The 25986-nt window shown below is 34.9% G+C and overlaps 1 protein-coding gene across 1 annotated transcript in view; it reads right to left on the bottom strand.

Annotated features, from left to right (window-relative positions):
* The window catches only part of LOC106100586, a 39829-nt gene that overhangs the window by 1721 nt on the left and 12122 nt on the right, over positions 1 to 25986 (bottom strand). The window contains exons 3-4 of the mRNA XM_013279484.1: positions 9405 to 9469; positions 82 to 2381 (exon numbers count right to left, since the gene is read on the bottom strand). Coding sequence (XP_013134938.1) covers positions 82 to 2381; positions 9405 to 9469 — 2365 coding nt within the window. The remainder of the gene's footprint in view (positions 1 to 81; positions 2382 to 9404; positions 9470 to 25986) is intronic.

The following is a 25986-nucleotide window of genomic DNA, read 5'->3' as shown; positions in this document are numbered from 1 at the left end:
CATTAGTTACAAAAAAAAAATACGAGTCACTATCCATTAATAAGAATGAAAATGAGGTTTACTCTCTTTTGTAATACTAACCGTAACGTCCTTCGCTTCACAGTCTGTGCCTCCAGCCAGTATGACTCCAACGCCTGAACCAACAGCTTTCTTCAGTCTGATTATAGATGTCGAAGTCTTGGGCTGGTCACTATATTTGCTGTCAAATTTATTGTTACTTACTTCCTTTTTGTTGTTAACAATTTTATCGGACTTTTCATAGGACAACATAGGCTTTACATTATCGACAACGTCAATATTGTTAACAATACTTTTCTTTGATGTTAGGGTTTCAATCTCTTTCCTTTTTTGAATATCATTGTTTCTTTGCACTGATTGAGTATGTGTGGCTAAATTGTTTGATTTATTTTCACCATAGTGTTCTGACGTCGTCTTTGTAGATTCCTGGATAATTTTTTCTTTGATAAGTTTCGATCCCTCCTCAATCTTTGAAGGTTCATAGCTGTTTTCGTTTTGTTTACTCTTGTTAGAAATACTTGAGTTTCGTTTCAATCTTGAAGCTTTGTACTCAGTTTTCCTGTTTCTGGCATGAGTATCGTCATCGGTGTCAGAATCGGATTCTGCGATTACCTTGTTACGTCGTCTGGTCTCGCCTTTATTCGTTATAGCACTCACTGAAGATGTGAGTGTAGAAAGACGTTCAGACGTTTTCAGTGTAGGACTAGGAGATCTGTTGTAAGACTCATGGGAGAATTTTGTTTCAACAACGGGTGATTTTAGATTTATATCTCGTCCGCTCCTGCATTTTGCTGAAGCTAAGATGTTTCTTCTATTTATAGTATCTACGTTGTAGACTTTCGAAACTTTTCTCTTGTCTGAGTCAGCAACAGAACTCTCAAGCGAACTGCAGCTCGCTTGTGATCCAGAAGTGGCAGCAGATCCTGCCGAAGAACTGAGAGATATATTGGTATCTGAAGATACAGAACGGCAAACTTTGCGTTTGATAAATTCCTCACAACTCTTCTCTGTATTTGAAGATTTAGAAGGAATTTCTGACTTGACCAGGGAATAAGATGTGTATTGTGAAATTCTCGGGGAAAGGCGAGAGCTATCCGATTCTATAGCGTCAATGTGATGCATAGGTGAGGACGCTGACGAACGATAACTTGACTGGGCTGAACTCAATGCAGACTCATTGTCACTGTCAACTATTTCAGTTGTAGTACATATTTTGATTTCGACATTCTTGTAATCACGAATGTCACCTAAAGATTTTTTGTAGTCTTTGATAGGTGATTGCAAAAGGCTTCCTGATTCCAATGTACTTCTCAAGGTTTTTGCAAGGCTTGGCTTATTATATGTCTTATTTTGAACGTCTATTCTCTCTAATAATTTTCTTTCCGGTGTAGATTCCTTCGAAAGTGACGAGGGACTGTATACTTGCAAGGATTTTCTTTTGAAAGCAGGTGAGTATTTAGGTATGTTATTTGGCAAGAAATTAGTATTCCATTTGTTTTCGTTTACACTTAATGATCTTGTCATTGTCAAATTATCTTTTTTATACGTGTCGTTTTGATTATATTTTAAAATGAATGGTTTAGAGATGGAATCTTTCACTTTTATTTCAGGTAGGTCAACGATCGGCGAGTGAACTTCTGGGATTACAAGGCCACGAAGCTTCGATAACGATTTTTTTCTTTGCTCTATAATATGTTCTAACTTATGAGCGCTTACATTTTTGTTGCTAGTATCATCACTTACGCTTCTACTGTGGTATACACTTCGACTGAAAGACGCATCAACAGAGGACGGTAGAGTCGTTGTACTTCCGTAGAACAAAGGCATTTTTGTAAGCTCGGAATGTGAGAATCGGCTATTTTTAACTTCCTTATTACTTATTTCGAGTGCTCCAAGCACTTCTGGCCGATCTGTATGTCTCTTATAAGATCGGGGGGTATCATCCAAATTATCTGTAGACTTCGTCAAACGTCTGTCTAATGTAGACACTTCAGAAAAACTGTTTGAGTAAGACGGTGTATTGTTTCTTAATGTTGACTTAGTTCTAACTGGCAGTGTTCCACACTTATCCAGGCGATCAGTTGAAGTTGCGAGGTCATTAGAGAACATGGCAATTTTATCCTTAACGCTAGCTTCGCTTCTGGCATCTTGAGTTCTTGATAAATAAGATAATCTTGGACGCGTCGTTCCAGCATATAAGGCTGGTGGAAGTCGAGGGGGTAGCCTCGTTGGTAAATCCGGAGCCTTGTCTACCACATCAGAGGGAGTCTCCACCCCGTCAGGAGGTTGTCGGGGACAAGTAGGAAGAGGTGTTTCATCGTTTGAAAGGCTTTTATCTTCTGCGTCACTCTTGTGGATGCGATCTGCAAGAGAAAATTACAGTTGTAAATAAAAACCAAACATTTATAACTACTAAGGAAAAAAAAAATTTTATTACAGCCGCTGAATGAAATTATATTTTAAATCCAAAGCAAATAACTTTTTCAAGGTCACAACCAATTTTACCATTATTTCTCATGCTAACAAATAAATCACCGATTCAAATTAAATTTGATAGTATGGCGTATTGAATCACTTCCTACTTCCTGCAAAGTTCACGGCAACAGTTAAAAGAGGGAATAATTATCACTTTATCAGTATCTGTTCAGGTTATAATTAAATTACAAGACGTATAACGATGATTTGAATCTATGACTTGCACGCTCGGACTAACAGAGGTATTCGAATTCATTTCACTAGACACAATGTTTGCGCAACTAATATTGACGATATAAAACGCACTACAACATAAATCACTAGTTTCCTATTACAGTTGACCAAGTTATTAGCCAACGTGATGCGTCACCTATTTTATCACACTTTATTAGTCACAAAGTTTAATTTAAGGATTTCATTCACTACAAAGATAATAAACCCTCCTTGTAAAACATGTTAAACGTGTTCCTCACGATTCTACCATGGTTAATTAGCAAGAATTAATCGAGCCAAATATCTAAGTATTCGCTTCGAATGATATGTTGAAATAATCATCATGAAATTTATATTATTAAAACCTTGCAAAATGCGATATTCACAATAGCTATTTACATTAAGTTTTACCTTCTTTTTCTTCTTCTATTGGATGTAAAAAATGTGTATGACGCACTTTAACAATACTATATGTTTTCGTATACAGTACTATTATTCTTTTAGTGTACATTTTATAAATAAAATAAATGTAAATACTACTATTCGGCGCGTCTATGCTCTTCCTTTTAATACATATTTCTGTAGAATTCATACAAAAATATCAGTTCCGAAGCATACGGCACACTTCAGTGTATTTGAACAGCTGTCGGATACTGAAATTCTACATTGTTCCTATTATTTTAAAATAATTCAGCAAAACCGATCTCAAAGTATACAGTTGCTAAATTGAAGCGAGGGCATTGAATTAATTTATTCAGTTGTATAATAATTATGACGAAATAATACTCCGCTTACATACATTTATTTATAACTAGCTGTTGCTTTGCCTCGCAAGAGATAAATTCAAATTTGGAGAACTGATCGCCAACCTTGGCTAGTCGGAGAGGTACCTTAAGAAGAAGAAACTGTTGCTTGTTATTTAAAATTAAAAATCAATACTTTATGGTATATCCTATGTTACTCACAGATAACGTAGCTTTTTAATGGTGAAAGATTTATTTTTAATCGGCCCCATAATTTAGTTATTTAATACATAAAAAGTGCAAATCTTTCCTCTTTATAATATTAGTATTGAAGTGTTAATGTTTATAACAATATAGTTGAACTAACAAGAAGCCTCTGGGAATACTCAAGGTAAGTACACTGTTAAAAAAGCTCAGGTTGAGCGCACTTGACGCTTCGCCAACTTAAAAACACCGTGAAACTATGGCTGTCTTTAAAGCAAGCAGTTAACGCAAATAAATGTAATTAGCGTAGTCATAAATAACACTTTGTTATATTGAGCTCTATTTTAGTGAGATGTAAACATAAAGGTGCGGTTTCAAGTCAGGTTTGAGTAAACGAAAAATGTTTATTTGTGTTTTGTTTGTGATACATTCGTCAAAAAAAATTATAGGTATAAAACTATGACTGAAAAATACATGCCTATCGTATTTCTAATTTCCTCTCTCCGAATGTCGATATAACTCCTTTTAATATTTATTTACGACGTAACATAAAACAAATTTGATACGAAAAGCGTAGTTTTTTAAATGAAAACTTTCTACTGTTAATATTTTAATTATTGAAATACAGTATTTGTTTAGATTTACGAGCCTTGTTATCTATATTTTCTTGATATTCCTCGATTTGACCGGTAATAAATATAGTTTTGAAAATGCTACATATGTTCATCATCAATTTTTTTAATTAGCTTGTTGCATATTTTTATTTTAAACGTGGTCATCGCAGACTTTCTTATTAGACTGTGTAGTTATGGCATAATTTTTGTATAAATTCCTTATTTCACATACGAACCGTGGAGCGACATAGAGCGTCTGGGCAACTTCCGTGTGTCCAACATTGTGGAAGCTTCTCAGGCGATAGATCCCAACTTAATCGTCATTTGCACTAATTCATAACACAACACTTTCATTTATAAAACTCGTTTTCGGTTCCTGTTCATTCATAAAGCATTTACTTTCATCACGTCTTCGGGAAAAATGTACAAAAACAATGATACGAGCGCACCGTGAGAACAAAAGTTGATTCGTTTTATTTATTTGGCGCCAGTGTGATGTCACAGAGAGCGAAGCGAGTGAATCGAGTCGCGGAATCGCAAAGTTTCGATTAACGACTGAAATAACTGTTATTTAACATGGGGTAGGTGGTGCGCGCGCGCACAATGACGGCGGAGCGGCGACGCGAGCGCGGGACCGCCGCGGCGGGGCTCGGTGCACTGAGTCGCCGCCGCGCCGCCGCCGCCGCCGCCGACTTGCAGAATTTTGCAGCGTCGCCGCCCTTGACGGGGGCGTTGCTCTCGCCAGGGACGGACCGCGCTGCGCACGCGACTCTCTCCCCTCGCGTCCCTCGAATCCCTCGCCTGCCTTGCATCCCTCGCCCCACTTCGGACTTTGTCCTCGGCAAAGACCTGAACTTTACGGCCTTTACATTTTCTTATAAGTTATCATTATGTACGACCGTTAAGCTGTAAGCACGACATGAGGGCAGTTGACTGTAACCGATCATGAATTGTGTACCAACACACATTTAGTATGATAGATGTACATAATTTCAAATTGACATGTGTTTTTTTTTTTCACTTGGAATATGGTACACATTCAGATATTTAATGTCACAATTTTTAAATATGTTATGTTACAAATACGAATTACATAATTTTATTAATTTGTTTCCATTAATGGATTCCATAAGTATTGCAGAAAAAGACGTAAATGTCAAGCTCCGAACAGGTTATCTCATAAATAAAAGGTTGAAGCTTTTAAAAGCTTCTTTCTTTATGTTAAGTAAGACTCCTAAACGGTTTTATTTATTTAGGTTTGTAATTACCGTAAAACATTAATGTTATTTGTATCGTAATAATATTTAATGGGAAATTAAAAGATCAGCACAAGTTTTTAAGTTCCGTTAAAATGGTTGTAAAATTATTTAAATACTGTACCGATATAAAAATATGTATACTCGTATTTTTTCTATATGAATATTGTTTTATTTCCCTAAAAAAGCATAACCGCATTAGAATTTTGTAACTAACTATTTTAAATTAGTCTTTGTTTTGCTTAGCTTTCAATTTAAATTGTTATCAAACTGTTCGTGATTTTAGGGTTATTTGATAGAAATAGTACATAATATTTGGAACAGTTTTTGATGCAACTTATTTTATAACAATTATCAAGGTGTCAAAAGAACTAAGAACGTTTAATAGGACCAGCAGTAGTGTATTGACGATTAACGTAATCAATAAGCCCTAAGTGTTAAAATGTCCAGTTTGGCCAGTGTCCGTGTATGTCAGGGCCGAGCCTACGCCCTTTGCTTCGCTCTACTTCCGCTACCACATTCTCATAATCACTGAAGCGGAATTAGTGAATGCAACTCCTATGTAACTCGTATCAACTTCAAGGGCATTGATACCTGTTGAATAGTATACGTTAATGTTATTAGAATAAATCCAAAATCACTGTTTAAGTTTTATTGACAGTTATGTTTAATAGTTAATTGATATTAGGCTCTAATGGACACTTCGGTTTGGTTAAACCATCTATACTTTTACAAATGGAATTTAAAAAATTAGGCATTCAAAATTATCGAAACCAAACCGGAGCCTGTCATCCAAAATCTAATTTCGATGTCTCTAAAGGTCTTGGCTCCAGAGAGGCTTTTTTGTTTTAGTATATACCAACAAGGTTATAGAAGGGTATATCGTAAAAATAGTGCAGTGGTATTTACAAAAAGATATCTTAAAGTAAAGCAAGGCTACACGGATCTCTGGCGCGCTTTCTTTCGCATCGGAGGTATGAGAAAAACTAGCTGCGAGGAATGCACCGGGTGACGTCGTGGCCGCGGAGGCTGGAATGCGCCCGAGCCTCCGCGCCCGCCCCGACCCGCAACGCGCCCCGCACCTCGCACCCCGCGCAATCCGGACGCTACCTTCAAACCGCACCGACGTGTTTGCGGACTTGTTTGCACATTTTTTTTACATTCCCTACCTTTTATTAAACACTTTTATATGTTCAATTTATGATTCTAGTCTAGCTGGGAGCTTAAAGTTAATCCCGACGGACGGGCGACTTGCTCTCGCCAGGTTTATACTGGCGGAGGATTACCGCTTACCGTCTATTTTTATGGGTCGAGTTTCAATTTGTTATTTGTTAAAATTTATGTTTCTATTTATATGATGTTATTTGACTTGATTGATAAATGTATTAAAGAATAAATCATATTGGAAGATTTAATGTTATAAATATTGATAGACTACATAAAATAAATTTTTCATCATATGAGAATGATTTGGAAGCTATACGTAGGCTTATTTTAATAAGCTGACCAACAATCTCTTCTTAAGTCACACCAATAACGTAGCTATGAAACGGATAACTGAAAGAAAGTGCAATCGATTTCACTTTCAAAACTAAATTAACTTTCTCCAGCGACACGTCTTACGTAATTACAATATGAAGCATTCAAAACAGCCGCATTTATATCGTCCTTAGTAAAGGTCAAAATCATTGTACTTCAATACGTCAAACTTGGACATTGTCTGAGTCTCGAAGAGAGGGGAGAATGTTTTTTTTTACATTAAAAACTCGATTTATCTGAAAGGTTGTACTTGATCAAGGTTTACGTAAGATCTGCACGTCCGCGTGCAAACATTTAGACACTTTTTGTTTGGAAGGCATCGCATATGGTGAATGGCGGAGGTACAACATACGTATAACATTACATCAAACAAACTGCTCCAGCGGCATGCGGGCGGACTGAAGCCGGACGCCCTGGAATTCACCAAACCATATTATGCCGAACATCACAAACTCCTTTGTTTCAGTTCCGTTGAAATTTCAACCTTAAGATTTAAGCCATTAGATGAAAATTAGCAAAACACTCCCGATGTCCAGATTTAAAGCGCTTTTTGTTAGGACTTCAAGGAAATACCACGACTTCAATTTCAAACAGTAGCCGGATAAGTGGCTTTAGCACATCGAAATGCTCGGCTCTCTTGTGTTCTCGTCCCACTTGAATTACAGATTTTGTCCGGCTGGAAATGCTTTTGCGAATATGATATTAAATTAATATTTTTGTTTCGTTCAATTGCAAATTTAAAACAATATTAGCATCTTCCTCGACCTGTTATTACGCATATGCGAATGCGTATTGAGTCATTCTTAAGTTAATTGATTCATGATTAAGTTATAAAATAATCTTTTATAACAATCTTACTATTATAAATGCGAGAGTTTAAACGAATGGATGGATGCTTATTAGAGTTTGGTCAATTCTAATGCTTTTGTCCAATATTTCTAAGTTATAACAGGTGGTGTGGTCATCGCCATTTTAGAGGTCAAGCCAACCATATGCCGTTGTTATTTTTATTTTTGCATTCCATTTTAGTTGTGTAAATGAATGATGTAACAAATAGAATAACTGACATATGATAAGCAAAGTAAAGAAAAATTCATATACTTCACATTTGTGACTAACTTTTCCCGATAATCAAATTATAGTTTTAATACAATAAGCTCAAACGATGCATTTACGAAAAAAATTATGTATTGCAAAAAGGAACACGATGGACTCCTATATAATCATTACTAATAATGTTTATCTCAGCATGTACTTTAATAAGTGTAACAGTATATTACAAACTTTAATATTAGCATACGTTCAATATAAATGCACTAGTTCAGATTCAAAGCCGCATTACATTTGCAATGAACAGGTGTGACGGCGGCGGCGGCGAGGCGAGCAGGCGCGGGGCTGCGCAGACGCAAGGTGCACTTTCACGAATCCAAGCCAACAAGGATTCATAAACTTATGTAGTTATACGAGCTCCGGTGGAATGCAATAAAAATAAAGTTTCTCTAACAAAACCACGTAACCTATCGACAAATTTACATACCTCTGCATAATTTTGCAATTCTTTAATCGACATTCAAAACAAGTTCTTGATGCATATAAATGGTGTAGAGCTGTCTCTTTAGTACTGATGTGCTCTATATTATTACGATCGGCATAAAATGCCAATAAATTATTTAGAATGAGGACTCCAACACGGCGATTTGTCTTAGAATGTCGATAGTCTTACTATCTTTTAAAACTTTGTATAATTTTTTAATTGGATTTACAAGTTCATTGACACAATTTATTTCTGCATAAAGGCTATAATAATTGAAATTGTATTTCGTATCGCTTTGTATGAATGGACAGAAGATATTTAAACTGGTGGTAAGCGTTTGTCGAAACTGTGGTCAATGATTCATCGTTTGGGCCATCGAAAGAATGTCATTGATACCTTCCGACCAGGTTTCCATCCGGAGATTCCGAAATTGGAAGAAGATAATAACTGTGCAGTTATAACGGCTTTATTTTTGTCTTGATCAAGAAAGAAATTTCGGCCTTAACGCTTTTAAAAATAGAATTGTCAGCAACACATTCTTTAGGTTACGTGACTCGTTACTGTGCTTTTTAAGTAAGCCAGAATCCTTTTAGTGTTCAGTAGAATATGAAGATATTCGTATTAGCATTTATCTAAGTAGAGCATTTTCACTAAGCGTATATTTTGTGATATAAAAGATTTAGTACATTAATAACTTATATCTTTTAGTTAGTGAGATATATGATATACAGAGATTAGTATAATATCTATTTCAGTGTAAGTTACCATAAAAATAAATAACAACAGTATATCAAAAGCATAACTGTACCTTCCCAAAAGTTTCTTTCAAACGAAGATTTTCGAGTTTTCGTTTCATCTTTCTTTACGCTTTTCCTGAAACAAAAAAAAAGACAATTAGCTTTCACTAATTTAAAAACCAATAATAAACACAAATGAGAAACTCTTTGATATTTGTGTGAAAAAAGTAAATAAAAAACTAAAGCTGATAACTGCAACAGATAATATACACCTGCCCATATAAAATGGCAACGTAAACTCAACAAATAATAGCGACAGGTAACAGTTGATAACGCTCAGGAAGTAAACAGCGATGTCTTCACGGCCACCGGAAATAGGGAAGTGCTAGTAAAGTCACAAATGGCGCTCGACACGCCCTCTAATCGGACAGGTGGCTTAAATAACAAACTTTTGTTTACTTTTATTTGAATATTATGTAACTTGTACTCGTATAAAGTTAACTTATTCACTTATTCGTATCAGTATAGCTAGTGTAAACCATACCAATACTTTAGGTTCAACTTTTCTGTTAACTGAATCTTCATTTACACTTACACATTTACATTGACAGATTAAAATAATTGAGGAATTATTATGATTTCATATCATTCTGTACATAGGAATACAAAAGGTTTATTGTCCATATTACATTTATATTATTGTCTCTATTTACTTCTCTTATCTTATTTGAGATGTAGAAGGCGTTGAACTCAAATGTCAGGCGACGTGTAAGTAAAGACTGAAATCGTAAAGTGAGTCACGTTTTCAACACCATTTCAGTAAGGCAAGTCAACTATAATTGGACAAACAATAACCTGCTATGTAACATGCGGTCATTTTATTTAACATCATGTTGTAGATATTACCTACTATTCAACATACTTATTTAAAACTTGTCTCAAATATATACAGGACTTATAAAATTAGAGACATTTATGATGTTGAAAATATATTCATAGTTGTCGATCGCCGTTATAACAAACAAATCGAATCTCAAATATCCCTAGAGAGAACAAACACGGTCTGACCATACAAAGTTTCGTTGCGATGCGGGAATCGAACCGACGACCCGGATACTTCGAGCGCTGGACAATTTGGGTCGTCGAATGTTTGCAATGCTCGCTCAAAGTCCGCGGCCGCCGTGGAGAATTGTACACGAGATCGTTGAACTAGCTAACTGCCTAACATCTATTGCTACACAAGAGTTTACAATTTTTCCGTGAAGTCATCGAAATTGATAGTAACCTACATACGCATATTGCAAATAACTACTACGAAACATTTGGCCGGTAATCGATTTAACACATTCAATGATCGAAATAATCGTGCATGCATTCGAATATAAACATAATTCGTGCAATACATTTTTTCACGAAACTTATTTATACATATTTATTGTAGGATAACATTATATTAAGTTAATCCGCAATTAAATTATGATAGCCTGGTGGATACAACTTTGAGTGACATCGTTTAGGCTCACATGGTATTACATTTGTCAAACTAAAAAATGTTGTCATTTTGGTTACCTGAACTGTTATTTATTGATATCTTTGAGATATTATTAAACAACTTTCTAAACAAATCATCAAACGTGCGTTTAGTTAGATTTATAGTTGCACCGTCAATAAATAAATGGAATTCGTAACTGTAAACCAAATCGTATCCATTTAAAGTAACTTCAACCTTTATTTGATTTCTCGGTCATGCGAGAACCTAGATCTGACCGGCGAATCAAAATGAACGTCGTATCAGGCCGTTTGTTGAGAAATGCCAAAGAGGAATTCAAATAGTTTATCTACTCGATATCTCTTCAGCAATTGCAACGTCCATAAAGTTGCTTAATTGATTATCTTGTTGCTAAATAATAATTTACTTGACTCGCCCGTGAAAAATGGTTCCGCTGACTCATTTTTTTTACACTTAAATGTTAGTCAGTAATTTAGGTAAGATTGTTACTTGTTTAAGTAATATTCTGTAATAAAAATATTAGAATTATATCGAAGTATTGTAATTTTAGTAAAATGTTTTTGATACACAGTGTTAAAGGATGTTTTAGCAACATTTGACATCTGCCCTCTCTGGTTATATGTGGTGAGGTTTTGCACTAACACTTCCTCAATATTAAAACATGTGTTTTTTAGTAAAAAGTAAACACGTAAAATAAATACGTTATATCGTTGTTTCGGGATAATAAGTCATTATACGTAGTTATTACACGAATAACACGGCTAATGACATGTTTCATATCTAAATATGATGTTTTCCTTTAAGTTTGCGGTTATTATTCTTTATAATGTGATATTTTGCTAAAATTACAATTAACTCTGTGTATTTAAAGGAATGGAATGACTCGATTCCTCCATTCGGTCTGCAAACTGAGGCTAAATTAATAATCAGCATGACAGGATTGACGGCAGCCATTTTGATTTGCTTCTTCTTTGTGACGTCCTACGGGTTCCCACAGCAGAGATGTAGAGAACCACCGAGAGAGGAAAGTAAGAGACCGCAGGGCGACGTAAGTAAGTCTATTTTGTTTTTCTTCAATTGAAACGAAAAAATTGGATATAGGTACGAGAACTAAAAATCATCATCAATCTGTCGTTGTCTCTCTATTTTATTTTTATATTATTTTTATGTATATTATTTTATATTTCTAGCCAGATGTATGAGTAGCCTGTACTTTATGTACTTATACTTATTAAATAGACAGCGAGGTAAATATTTACAATTAAGTTGATTTTTTCTATTATATATTTAATGGTTTTTCCTGTTTTTTTTTTAGAATCTTTAGTAACTATCTTCACTGGAGCAGGCTGTCCAAGTAGCACCAAACCATCATTGGCGGGATGTGGTGAAGTGAATATGTAAGTATTGTACAATTATTACAGATTCATATAACTTGTTCCTTGTATACATACATTTACACGTTTGAACATATTATAATATAAACACAGTAAATTTTTATTTTATCTATTTCAGATATTCTACTCACGATTTCATCACACAAAAAGCAGTGATACATCTTAAAAAAGACAAGTTGAAGAAACTATGAATTTTGCCTTCAGGTTAAATGCACTTCTATCTGTAGAATTTTACGACTGGAAATTAATATTATTACTTAAAAAGACGATCGTTTATTTCATTTACATTTAATAAATAATTTTTAAGCACAGATTTCAAATAAAATCAAGAACGAGTTGTCGAGGTTCATTTCGTAAATGTCACGGTCCACACAAACAGCTAATGACTAGATTCAGAATGTTATTGATATTCCAACGAGGTCTGAATTCCATTTTATTTATATACTTGAAATGTATAACACCGGACCGACTGAGACATGACGGTCCGAAGTCTATGTATTTTTTTGGAACACTTATAATTTATTGGCCGATACTTTATTAGTACTAATTACTGTCTCTAAGTGTTTCACTAGGTTACTTGAAAGCCTCTCACGTTTCAATATAAATGATTTATTGACACACGTGTAAATTAATTTATTGAAAAATACGCGAAACTGTAAATTAATACACTTATTACGGTTTTTTAAACAACCTTCTTACTAATATTATAAATACGAAAGTTTGTTAGAGATTGTAGCCTAAACTGTTGAACGGGTCTCGCTGAAATATGGTTCAGATGTAGAACATAGCCTGTAAGAACACAGGCTATTCACTTTTTTTTTATTAATTCCACGCTGACGGAGTCGAAGGAGAAAGCTAGTTAAATAATGTATCTTTATATAATATCGATTTTATCAATATAACGGGTATTCCATTACATGAAGAAGTGAGAAGTGCTCAGTAAACCACAGCTAGAGCCTTGCATTTAATTTGTAACCGGAGACCTCGCAAACTCGCAGTCAATGAGCTTCTTTTATGAAGCGAAACCGTGAGCCGAAACATAAATACAAAAACAAAATATTATCCTTTCATTCCGTGACTTTTGTACAAAGAATATTTCCTTGTTTAAATATCAACAAGCTAAATAATACGTGTAAGTTTATATTCGCTTACTTATCGCTAAGGAAAACTCGCGAACAAAGAGGTCAGCGTAACTCAGTTTTATGTACAGTCTGCATTCCTCGCCATCGCAAAGCGTGTTGCCTAATCGCTGCAGCTAGACATGCAAATTTTATTAATGCCATAATAAGCTAAAGTGATTTTCAACGAATTATGCCTTTTATGGGTAAAGTATCGCAATAGAGAATTCTGTTTAATAAGGATAAATAAAATGCAATCGAGTTGCCGCGAAAGTCGCCATGTTGGATCGGGGCCTAACCTAGGTTAACCGCGTCGTGACTCCTCGCCCCCTGCACTCCGCGTGCCTTCACCCCGCCCCCGCCCCGGCCCGACACCGCTCACGGGAAACCTTCACGCTTGTGTTCGGTTACATCGTACCCGATTACAAAATCCGTTTCAACAAACTACACTTCCCAATTCAATAAATCCGAATGTAATTCAAGATTATGAATAAACTTTGTAAATGGGTCTTTGTGAACGATGAATTCATACGATTTCACAAGATTTACACCAAATGTGTTTAATATGATCCTACTTTGTTATTCCTGTTGCTTCTTATAAGTTCTCTATGTTTAAATGAACATAAGCAAATAAATAACTAATGAATTTCAAGAAAAAATCTAGATTTAATTAAGTGGATCAAACTCCAAATCTCAACTCAGCTGTGGTTCAAAGTACAAGTAACAAGTTACATAAAAGCTATTTGCCGTTACGTTTGCAACTGCACTATTTACTAACAACTTCCTTAAAGATAAGCTTTGAGCTTTTAATGCATTATTTGTTTGAATCACATGCGTATTACTTACAAATTGATTTTGTAACTTTTCAGCTTGTCACTAACAATATTTACAAGTTTCAGGAACTTAAGCCTTCTTCTATTTTGTCAAAGTGCATGACAGGCTAACAGGCGTATTGGTTTCTTGGTGTAAGGTAGTTTGAGGTGGGCGTTATATAATGGCGCTTAAATTGTTTCCGCATTGCAGTATCAGGCGATAGCTCACGCCGGGACTGTCCTGCGGAATGTGGGAATTATGTTTGTGTACACAACTACGGTTCGATCATACGCCACATAAACGATATACTTGCCTATTTACTATGTCTAAATATATATATTCTTTGAATATGGATGTATTGAAATATCGTAAATATATCATGACAAACCGGGAATCGCAACAATTGATGAGGAATGCCTGCATTAAGCAGTGGACGACCTTGAGTTGACAATGATGATGGTGTTGACAAAATACGTCATTATTATCGTATACCTTTACTACAAATCAATGCTAGGATTTGCAGAATGACGCTTAACAGCTCTGTTTATGGCCGTTACTTTTACGCTGTTTTTTTTTCGTTACAAAACTTTCACCTCATTTATTTTACTTTTTTAACATTTATTTGATGAAATTAATCTCATGCACGGTTTTTTTTAATATTAGTTTCGAAATTTCGAAGATTCCATTCTCCATACTAATACTACACGAATGACTATTTAAAAAAAAATACGAGGTTCTTGTCTCATTTAATAAGAGTTAACTACAATTAATACTATACATCGATGATATTTTACCAACGTCATGTCTGAATCCACCATCAAGATAACAGTTCCAACATACTCGTATATTAATCCCCGCAAAAACGTCTGTTAATCAGATTTGTTGATTTTATGTCGACATGTTAAATATTAATGCGGTGCCGCTTTAGTTTATATTCTGTTTTTGTTCGTCAAAATAATCTCGCTATTAATATCGATTGGAAAAACGGGTTACGATAATCTGACGTGCACGTTTATACATTGACAGCGTTGATCGTGAACAAGCACAACCTTCCCTATTAGTGCACGGTAACCTATAAATAGTTACTTTATCGAATATATGGGTTTATGTGTGCAGACTGCCAATCATGAAACAGGGTTATTTTTTCTTTTTACACGCACATCTTCCCACCGACTAGAAATGCCAGCTTATATCATATCTATAAATAACGCAATATAAAAAAGTTTTCAAATTTACACGTATTTTACATGAAAATTTCTGAAACGACGGTGACATCACTTACTGAATTTATTTTAATCTTGTACAAAAACGTTTAATATGTTTTAAAACGGTATTTTTGTTTTCATTTGGATAAATGAAAGGAAGACCTCGAATTCCGATGCTTCTGTACGCGATGAGGGAATTTTTAAAGAATTTTTGTGCCTTGTATCCAGATGTGGGGGAAGAAAGCAAAAAATATCGTTATTTATTGTGCAGTGCTTCAGGTTTGCTCCCCAATGCTGTAATTGCAATAAAGGTCGGTTTAAGAACTCAATTATTAAGTTACTAAATAACTTTCAAGAGTGTTTTTTTTAATAATTCCAATGGTAAATGGATTATAAATAACAGACAGGAAATCAAAACGAAAAAAAAATATAAGAATGGCGCAAGATAAAATGTTAATTGGTTACAATCTATGCACAATAAATCGTCGATAGTTTCATACGTAGACTCGTTAAAACAATGTTGTTCTCGATCGTTAAAAACAACGAGGTAATAAAATATCGGAGGCTGCGAGGGCGGCGGCAGAAGAAGGGGCGGGGGAGGAGGGCGCGGGGGACGGGGTCCCGTTAGAGACGCGACACTTCGCAGAACTGGCCGCAAGAGCCTTGCAGCGCCCGTGGCGGCGACTTTCTTCCTTACATGCCTATAGGGTTATCACCATTAAGTAAATATTAAAAAAATCTAGATCCTTTTCGTTCAGGCAGAGACAATGTACGCTTTAGAGCTTAATATGGCCCAAAAGTTTTAACGTCTGTTGTAGGCATTAATTCTTTTAAAATGTATACTTTACGATTACAATAAAAAGTTACTAAATTAAAAGGTTTCGTTGTTACATTTGTTGTATTTTTTTGTGTTAATGGCAAGTTCAAATGGTACATTTTATATGTGCTATTCTACGGTACATTTTGGTGATTTTTCAACCGCAATAAAGCGAGCGTCGCGCCGCGAAGCCCGGACATCCGTCAAACGCCAACTCAAACAGGAGTCCAAACTTTCTTTACATCATATTACATAATTAACTAATGTGTAGAAAGTCTCAAGATCGTTCAAAAACTACAACTGATCGGATTTCTCTTTTAAATTAGTATTGTAAGATATTAATTAGATGTTAACATTTTTAATTACACTATACATGATTATAACGAATGTATAAACGATATTTATTCGTATTTATTACTTGGGGCACAATTTAAATTTACTTTTTTTTAAATCAAATCTATGTGAAAATAAACAATGAATTAAGTAATAATGCTATTGGGAAATTAACAATTTGATTGAAATCTTAATCAATGGCTGCGGAAGAAAAAAAAATGTTTAATTATTTTCTAAATATATTGGTAAGGTAGACATTACATAATATACTTGTATATTCATAAAAAATGCTATATAAAATTACAAATGAACTGGCAACCCTGAGTAAGCACATAACATTCTCCACCTCAGAGGAATGCTCCAAAGCAAAAACATATCACTCAGCACCTTATTTGAGAGCAACATATACATGAACTTACCGATAAGTAATGATTAAATGCACTTACTAAGTAACATGTGGAGTTAAGCAATGCTCGTAACAAAAAATGTATCTTTTTGTAGCATATTAAGTTTCGGTAGAATATTTTAATTCCACACCATATATACGTATAGTAACTCAAAAAATTACTAGGTTAGTAAGTAGCAAACTAAAGTTATGTGGCTTTGCTGTGCATATAGCATATGTTTTTTTTATAAACAATTGAAAATAAAACGGAAACAAAAGCATTGATAGATTTTTTCTTAAAAAATGGTCTATATTTAGTTTGATAAAAGCAGTGAAAGGCTTTCGTGGTGTCAACAACATGAGTCATTAACACCGATCTGGAAAATAATGTATGTGCATATTTTTTGTTTCTTCATAAAGACAAATAACGAGTGTAGTGTATTATCGTAAGCCTGAGTAACAAGTAATTATGACATTTTACATTTACATCTATCTACCCAATATTAATACCTAAATTATCAAATACCCTATTCAACGAAAGTTTGTCCCTAAAACTCTAGACTTACAATTAGGACCCCACAAGACGTGTTTAAAAAATTACGTGCAAAAATGCACATACCTTCTCTAACTTGATATTAAATTACATAGAGACGATCGTGTGAATGTTTTTGCAATTTTTTTTTTTTTTTTTAGTTATCGTTAGATTGAAGTATTTTTTTTTATCGAATGAGATTCATATATAAAATAAGAAGTTTCCCAGTGGGGTACATAACACACATGATGATATTATCATACTTCATACTAAACTAAATTAACGGGTTTACTGCGGCAAGTAAAGTCATAACTCTTCACCTGGTGCGGCGGCGGGCCGAAATGCACCCCCAATGCTATTTCCGTCAGTGCGTGACAGGTCTTTTTAGACCCACCAGTACTAGGATAGATTAAATTGCGTTAATAATTGTGGAAACATAATGTATACATTTTATGTAATGTAACGTATATGCCTGAAATAATCGTTTAGAACTAGCGAGAGGGACATAGTTTTTTTCGTCCGCACTAGCTTATGTACGGCATCAGGTCGATATCGGCCTGTTAACCAGTGAACTTGTTAATGCGAAAGTTAGAATGGATGTTTGTTACTACATGTCTACAAAACAGTTTAACTGATCTAAATGTAATTTAGCAACGATGTAGAACTTAAATTGGAAGAACACATATGCACACTTTCACAAATTACTTTTTATAAAGGCACACAAATTGAACAACTTGTCTGGGATTGTTTCGAGTCTAATTAGTAGTAATTGCATTATTAAATAATAACAAAAATCTAGTAAGAGTGGTAAACAATCCACGGACCGACACAAAGACGCATCATAATGTGTGTCAAGTTAACACGTCTTTACTTAATGTAGCTGTGGCTGTTCAGTCCCTAAGCGTTCGCTTTATCATACAATATGTAAATATATGCTTATATCTCGAAAATAAAAATTCAATGACTTAGTTGTCAAGTGAAGCTATTTTCCTTCAAACGCTTTATTATTCTCAGCAAATTTTGTCTTTAATTTACAACACTCCCTATCTTATAATTGGTCTAATTACATAGATTTGAATCCAATTAAAAACACTGCATTGCACATTCGAACATTTGCCGCAACAACTATTTAAATTCAGACCTCGGTCGGGAAGCATCGAGTAACACTTCCTTAATGTGTTAATGTCTTATAGCCCTCGGAAACAGGGCGAACGACAAGTCAATAAGCGGAGAGTGGGACGAGCGTGCGAACAAGGTCGAACGTGCCATTGTGCGGCGGCCTGAGCCACTGCGACACACGCCGATACATTCCGTACTCATAGGGCACAAGATCAAGGAGATACTCTCCGCTTCCGTCTCGATGGAATGCAACTCGAAACGCGTATACCAGTTCCCGGGATTACAACCGCATTATTATAAAATTTGCGAGCTTTCTTCAGTTTAAGCTGTCGCGCTTCGAAGTATACATAGTCATATTTTTACTGGAAGAAGTCTTGTAAGTACAAGTATGCATTCACTTGAACTTTGATCGCAATAACTATAAAACTGTTTGTTTTTAGGCTTAACATATTATATTAGTTTTAAGATTGTACCAAATTCCAACTAATAAACGAATAGATTTTGGTTAATATAGATATACCATACAATGTTCACATTTACTACATATAAGAATATTCTGTGGGTTCACGCTGTGTGGTCGCGCCGGCTCATTCATAACGTAGAATCTACGACTCTTGTATTAGAAGTAATATATGTTTACTGAGGTAATATACTATTATTCGAACACATCTTCATTCCCGTCAACATAAAGTATACGAAAATAATACGCCTTTATAGCCGCATCGATATCTTAATGTGGGTGTTAAAATATGCTAAGCGCATCGGACCGAGAGTATCGATAGTATAGTGATCGATGTTGGCGATCATCACATACGGTGAAAGTGCGTTAAGATAAGTAGGTGCGGACATAAATTTAATAACAGTATTAGATGTATCGAATGGCAGCCGGAGTGTGCAGGGCCGCGCCGGCGCAGTACCGTTACCGCAGTCGCGCGTCTGAGCCACGGCTTCTCAGTATATCTTCAAATTATTATTACGACACATAACAGTTAAGGAGATGTCAACGCGGATTTCGTGTTTGTCCAACGCCTGTCCGTTGTTATAGACTTATGTCTAGAAGTCATAAGTATACTCGCTGTCATATTTTCCGAGACAGCTAACGGTAACCGCTTTCAACTATGTACACAAAGCACGTAATTCGCAACAGGATCTTGTAGGATAAACTTCATATCGTTTTACTTCACATGTTGTACTTGTGTTTGATTTATACGACTCGCCTGTTATTTATCAAAATAGGTCGCATCGACGTTAGCTCGTTAAAACTTAATTGCTGCCAACGAGGCTTTCCATTTAAGTCCTCGGGAGTAAAAATCTAATGGAGATACCATTTCTGATTCATATCAAACATGTTTGATTTATAATTGCCACGCATCATATAAGCCTTTCCCACACATATTCGATTTCAAATCTTAAATAATTAATTCGTAATAAGAATCTAAATGGAGTTTTGAATTATGATTGGCTTTAAGCGAATTGTAGAAAAATATAAAGCTTTTGTTTTTAACATGAATTGCCCATTCATTCTTCACGGCTATCAACTACTATTAAATAATACGAGAATTGTTTTGTTACTACAATCCTAAACATCGATATAAAACTGGCAACGAGAGAAAGTAATAAACGACGTTTAGTTTCTTCAATCTTCCATAGGAAAGTGATTAATTAAAAATCTTGAAAGCAGTTATTTTGCAAATTACATGAATATTGTTATTTAATTGTAATGTGTAGTGATAGAAAACGTATTAAGTGTATAAATAAGTATCGTAATAAAAATTAATGTACAACAACAATGCGTCATAACTTGCTTTCTAAAACAAAATATTATGTAGCTAATGATGCATGTGTTAGGAGAAAATTTTGAAATGAATAGATGATCCGTTAGTCGGAGACGGAGCAAAGACAACCGTTCACCTCGTCTATACGATGCATATTTATACGAGAAACCTTGTCTTGAGCTGTCCATTATAATGTGTATCCACATTCGCCACGCCTCCCTTTATTCTGGGACAACACAACAAAGTGAACGATAATGATCAATCGTTCTATGATATACCTATCAATTACGATTCGATAGTTTCAAGAGATAAAAAAAGATGTATCACATTGCCCCGTGTTTTCGCTTGTGGTCAAAGCGTCTCTTTCAAATACCGCAATGTAGGTCGAATCGTGAACGTTATTACTTGTACAATCCATAGACCGAGCGTTGTATCGTAACCAGATATCTCTGAGTATGTAAAGAATGTGAGCATCGAATTACACGGCATAGATACTGGATGGTCGTTCTAAATATTTGATAGCTAATGACGCCTAAATTGTCGAGACGAATTACTTTTCGTTTTGAGAACGAAGTTTTGTTTTTGATGTTGCGTCCATGTCTGGTATTTTTTTTTATATCTGTTACTCTAGCGCTTGACCAAGATCCCACCTGAAGAAAGTGATGATGCCGTCGAAATATGGCACGCGCTGGCTTAATAAGTAGCTGTTTACTCTACTAATGTTTTATTACCTTAAAGATAAGTAAAGTTCATTATTTCTTAAGACAAAGGATAATGCCATAGCTTCTTCAGTAATAGAACCTTATATTTGAGATACACCATCACTTAAAAACCGCGATAATTACAAAAAAAACAATTAGAAAATTTAATGCCATGCTAGGAAAAGGCAGAGTAGTAATGAATAGTTCAAACAATTGCTGATAGCAAATAGAAGGTGCTAGTATAGTCCTACTAATGGTGTTTGTTCTTTGAATGCCTACTCCGCATTGGCAAGTAGGTGAAGTAGTTCGACCGATTAAAGAGATCTGCGCACTGCAGAGATGCGGGAGAATTCTATTAAGTGCTTTTTTATTTTACCTGCCTTTAACGTTTTAATTTCACTGCAGATGGAAAACCTAGTTGTTAGACATTGGACTACGAAATTTACACACTTTAAATCATGTTTTAAAGATTGTTCTAGTGAAAATAACTTTACTAATCCAAAGAGCAATCAAATTTGATGAATTGTGGTAATAAATGTTAATGTTGAATGGTACCCAATTGACGCATTGACTTCGTCCTTTTCTGAATAACATTTACACGTAATATTTCGTAACTTGACACTTTCAAAAAATGTTGAATCACAATATCCTTGTTTGCATCACTCTTAAACTTATTTGTATATTGCGTGTTAAAGTCAAGATATTACTCATATTATGACTATCAGTCTGGGTTATTGTATCATTTTCCAACTTAACCAAAAAACCTGTTAAATCAGTTTATTTTTCAACATGTGATAGAAACGAACTAATTGCATATGCAACATGACTTTTGCTCACGATCATATTACAATCTAAATAGATGACAAGGTCATCCTGCACTCGTAGATACTTCAATACTTCGTACTTCTGAGAGAAAGTGTACAAATGGTGATCAAATCTTTTGATCAATATAACATTAATTTTAACATTGTGAAAAATTTCTATCTAGTTGCGTTGGAATTGAAAGTCTTTGGCTCCCGTAACCAAAGTTATGCGTGTTTTATTTTTCACCACATATTTACGCTATAAAGTTGTCTCTGAGATTTCTTATCAGTTTGGTTTGCATCGCGTCGCCCACAGCCCGCGGTACAACGAATTTAATACGACATTTGAATATATAGTAGTCAAACTATACGTGAAATTGATATCTACTCAACATGGTTCGATTCATATTAACCAAAATGTACCATAGTTACATCATTGTAGGTATTAAACGCTAATTAAATGAAATAACCTATTCCATATCATCATACCCTGTTCTAAGTGAACACTATCATTGTCAGAGTCTATGTGGGGTCAAAGTAAGGGTACTGCAACTGTGAATTTTTATTAGTTCTCAAGTTCAATGACAAAGATACAAAATTTAAATATAAAATAGCAATTATTTATGTTAATATGTTTGCATACATGCAAACATATTAACATGCTACAACACGTCATCGACATATCACTTTTGAACGATTTGCACTCACCCATTCGTTGTTACATGCCACTCATGTGCACTTTCAAAGCTTATTTTTCATCTATTCTCTACTAAATACGGCCACAATTGTCTTAAATGGCAAACATTTGACCGGCGCAACCTTTGCGTCTACAACAGTCCTCATTTGATATTCCGAACAGATTTGCTGTCGGCCTTTGCTTTAAGTTATTCCGCGTTCTCATTTATTTTAGCGCACGAAAGTCCAAATGTGGGTTTGCATTACAAAATAAGATTCGACCATTGCCGGCGCAATCGCGTCGAGTATTTAATATACAGTTAGAATTAAAACCCATCGATTACCATATATCGGTAAAAAATACTACCGAGTAAGTAAAGAATTGATTCAAATATTTTACAAATTTTAACAAGGAACTTGAATGATTGTATACACAGTGCGTACAAACATCCTTTGGAAGAGAGGGTCGATAGTTGACTTTGAAAATTAGAATAACTACGTTAGATGTAAACGCTAGTGTTCAAACGCGCTTCTTGTTTTGACCCTTAACGCCGACATTAACACAATGATGAACTAAAACCTCAAATCACGACAAGTATACTAAGGATATGACAATTTGTACATATGGTCCTATAAATAATCATAACAAAAAAGTTTCCTTCAGTGAAGAATGTAAGTCATGAACGAGGACTAAATGCCAGATACTTTAAGCTCTCGAACAAGCACACGTCGCTATTATATCAAAGACAAAGAGATCGTTACGAAGGCGTTGCACTTATGTTATACGGCTATCAGTGTTCACAATCTTTGTACAAAAACATTCCGACCTCATCGCGGAGTAAGAGACAAGGGACGTCTATACGTAATACGAACTCGCAGCGTGATGTTGGTCATAGAGTCGTGATTCTTAGGAATAGCTCATTATATTACTAAGCTATTAAATGTTGCATTAAATTTTGATTGTTTTGCAACATTCGTTAACAGAACGACCTCAGAACGTTAGTGCTTTGCCACTGACTTTCTATTTCATCTTACAAAGCCGTGACGAGTTGTCCGACAATTTTCTCGCAACTAAGAACTTAATGGATAGATTTGGATATAAAAAAATCTTCATAGCATTAAAATGAAATGAAAATTGTTTGTTCAATTTAAATTTATATCTACTTATAAAGTTTTATTAGCATAGATTTAATGTTCACACAAGAATAACAAATTAGATCAACACATTTTAAATATCTAATCACAAGATGGACGGAATTGAATACGAAATTCACATTCTGAATTTAGCCGGGACAACTCGCGGCCGAGTGTTGCATAAATTATACAGCAGCAGTTTAATTTAAAATACTAAAACCGCAATGACCTAATTTTCCGGAATCGGTAGGCTCTAATTAGTGGACCACTATATACAAATATCGTCTTAATGACGTGGAAAATGAACCAAGTTCTCTATAGTATCGCTTTTAATACAGTCTTTTTACAGTTTTAGTATGTGTATGTAGGTTGGGGGAACAATGGCAGGGCGCGCAAGGCTGGCTGCGTTTCCAGGGTGAGTCGCGAGGGCGCGGCGGGGCGAGGGCGCGGCGGGGTGCGGGCGGGGGCGGGGGTGCGCTGGTCGCTCTCGCCGGCACAATTGTTACTCGCTAGTTTGCATGAGAATACAGAAAACTTTCCATGTGTGTCACCGTTCCGAATAAAATATTCTTTTCTTTCTCTCCGTCCGTTGTTCCTGTGCAACTGGTTAAAGTATTGTTAGCGAAGGAAACAATGCAAATACTTTATAACTCCCTACCTATATCAACAAATCTACACGAGTGCTAAGTGGAACGCGCTTTGAGCTCGCCTGCTTGATTTGTCACCTCAAAAGATCATCTGTCGAAAACATTGTTAGAACTTTGTTTTTAGTTTTTGGATTATTTGCATCTGTATTTTAAGATAATCGAGTACATGATATCTATGAATGACACAGAATATTTGTCACCTGTACGCTGCCTTTATAACAAGAATAGTAAATAGTGTGACTTGAATGAGTAATACTATGCGTACATGAACCTGCCTCATTAACACTTGACTTATTTGGTATGATTCACAAAACGAGCTATGTGAAGTTATACTCAACGTGTTAATATATAAACAATTAGACCAACGTTTTATAACAATTACAACAAAAACTCTTAATAAATATTCAATCTAAGGAACGAAATTGTTTTGATCGTTCTTCTGATCTCATTATAGAATATCGTATTATCTCTAAATCGATTTGGCATAGTTTCAACGCATTCCTATCCAGGAAAATATTTGCACTGGTTTTACCATTCGGATCTATCTATGTACGGCTTCCCACTTGGTGTTACGATTGACTGTAAGGATTTGTGTCATGAAGATTAGTTTAAATATATCTATTTGCTTACGCTGAAATAACTTAATAATCATTAATTATTTAATACCACAATTTGTATTTTTGTTTTTGAAATAACACAAAAATCACTGGACCGATTTGAAAAATTCTTTCACCATTAAAAAGCTACGTTATCAGCGAGTGACGTAGGCAAGATCTTTTATTATTTTTTAATTTCACGCGTTCGAAGTCGCGAGCAACAGCCAGGAATTTATAAAACTAGCCTATATCAAAACATTCTATCAATGCTTTTGCGACCCGTTATAAAATCATAAAGTTGTTCAACTACGAAATAAATTCTTTTGCCAGCATTTTTAATTACAACTTCAATGTTATTACAGAGCTCGTTCATTCTCTGTGCAAGTTAAATAGTTGGCAGTAATTAAGAATTATTTTCTAACTAGCGCCTGACCACATTTATCTGTAAATGGACTTTTCAATTGCATGCAATGATTACTTCCCCCGGGTGAAAAGGTGCTTTCATTCGCCAATGACCGACTTGACGCAGAAATAAATTTTCTCGATAAAACAAGTTTGGTAAAATTAACTGTGTAGTTAACAAAGTGAAAATAAAATGAAAACTTAGTTATGAAGTAACAGATGAGGTTGACAGTAACTTTGAATTCTAAGTTTGCTTAGATCCTATAAAGTTGTACATGTAATATCTCTAATCATTAATATAATAATTTCTTTGTCTAAGCAACCAAAGTTTTAACAAATGCGTTTTCTCACATTTAAATACTTATAACTACAAAAATTTTATATGTTAATCGTATTTGAAAGTTCTTAAACATTATTTTTTTTTCTAGATACCTAACCTAACTGTTAATCTCAGTATTCAGGTTAATATTTTTGGAAATGTACCGAAACATTAATTTAGACAATAGACAAACAAAAATAACCTAGTTTGCTTATTGCCATTGTCACTAATAATAAATATTCATGAGAATTTAGTGAATAAATTTCGAGCAACCTTAAAATGTCCTGTTATGTTTATCGACGAATTAGTTGTAAAGAAGTCTACAGGTTAAGTAATAACGGATACCGGAGTTCGTGTCTGGGACAACTGATTAGA

This window comes from Papilio polytes, unplaced genomic scaffold (genome assembly GCF_000836215.1).
Source record: "Papilio polytes unplaced genomic scaffold, Ppol_1.0 DF824047.1, whole genome shotgun sequence".
NCBI classification, from domain to species: domain Eukaryota; kingdom Metazoa; phylum Arthropoda; class Insecta; order Lepidoptera; family Papilionidae; genus Papilio; species Papilio polytes.
This window is presented reverse-complemented; position numbering and strand designations above follow the sequence as displayed.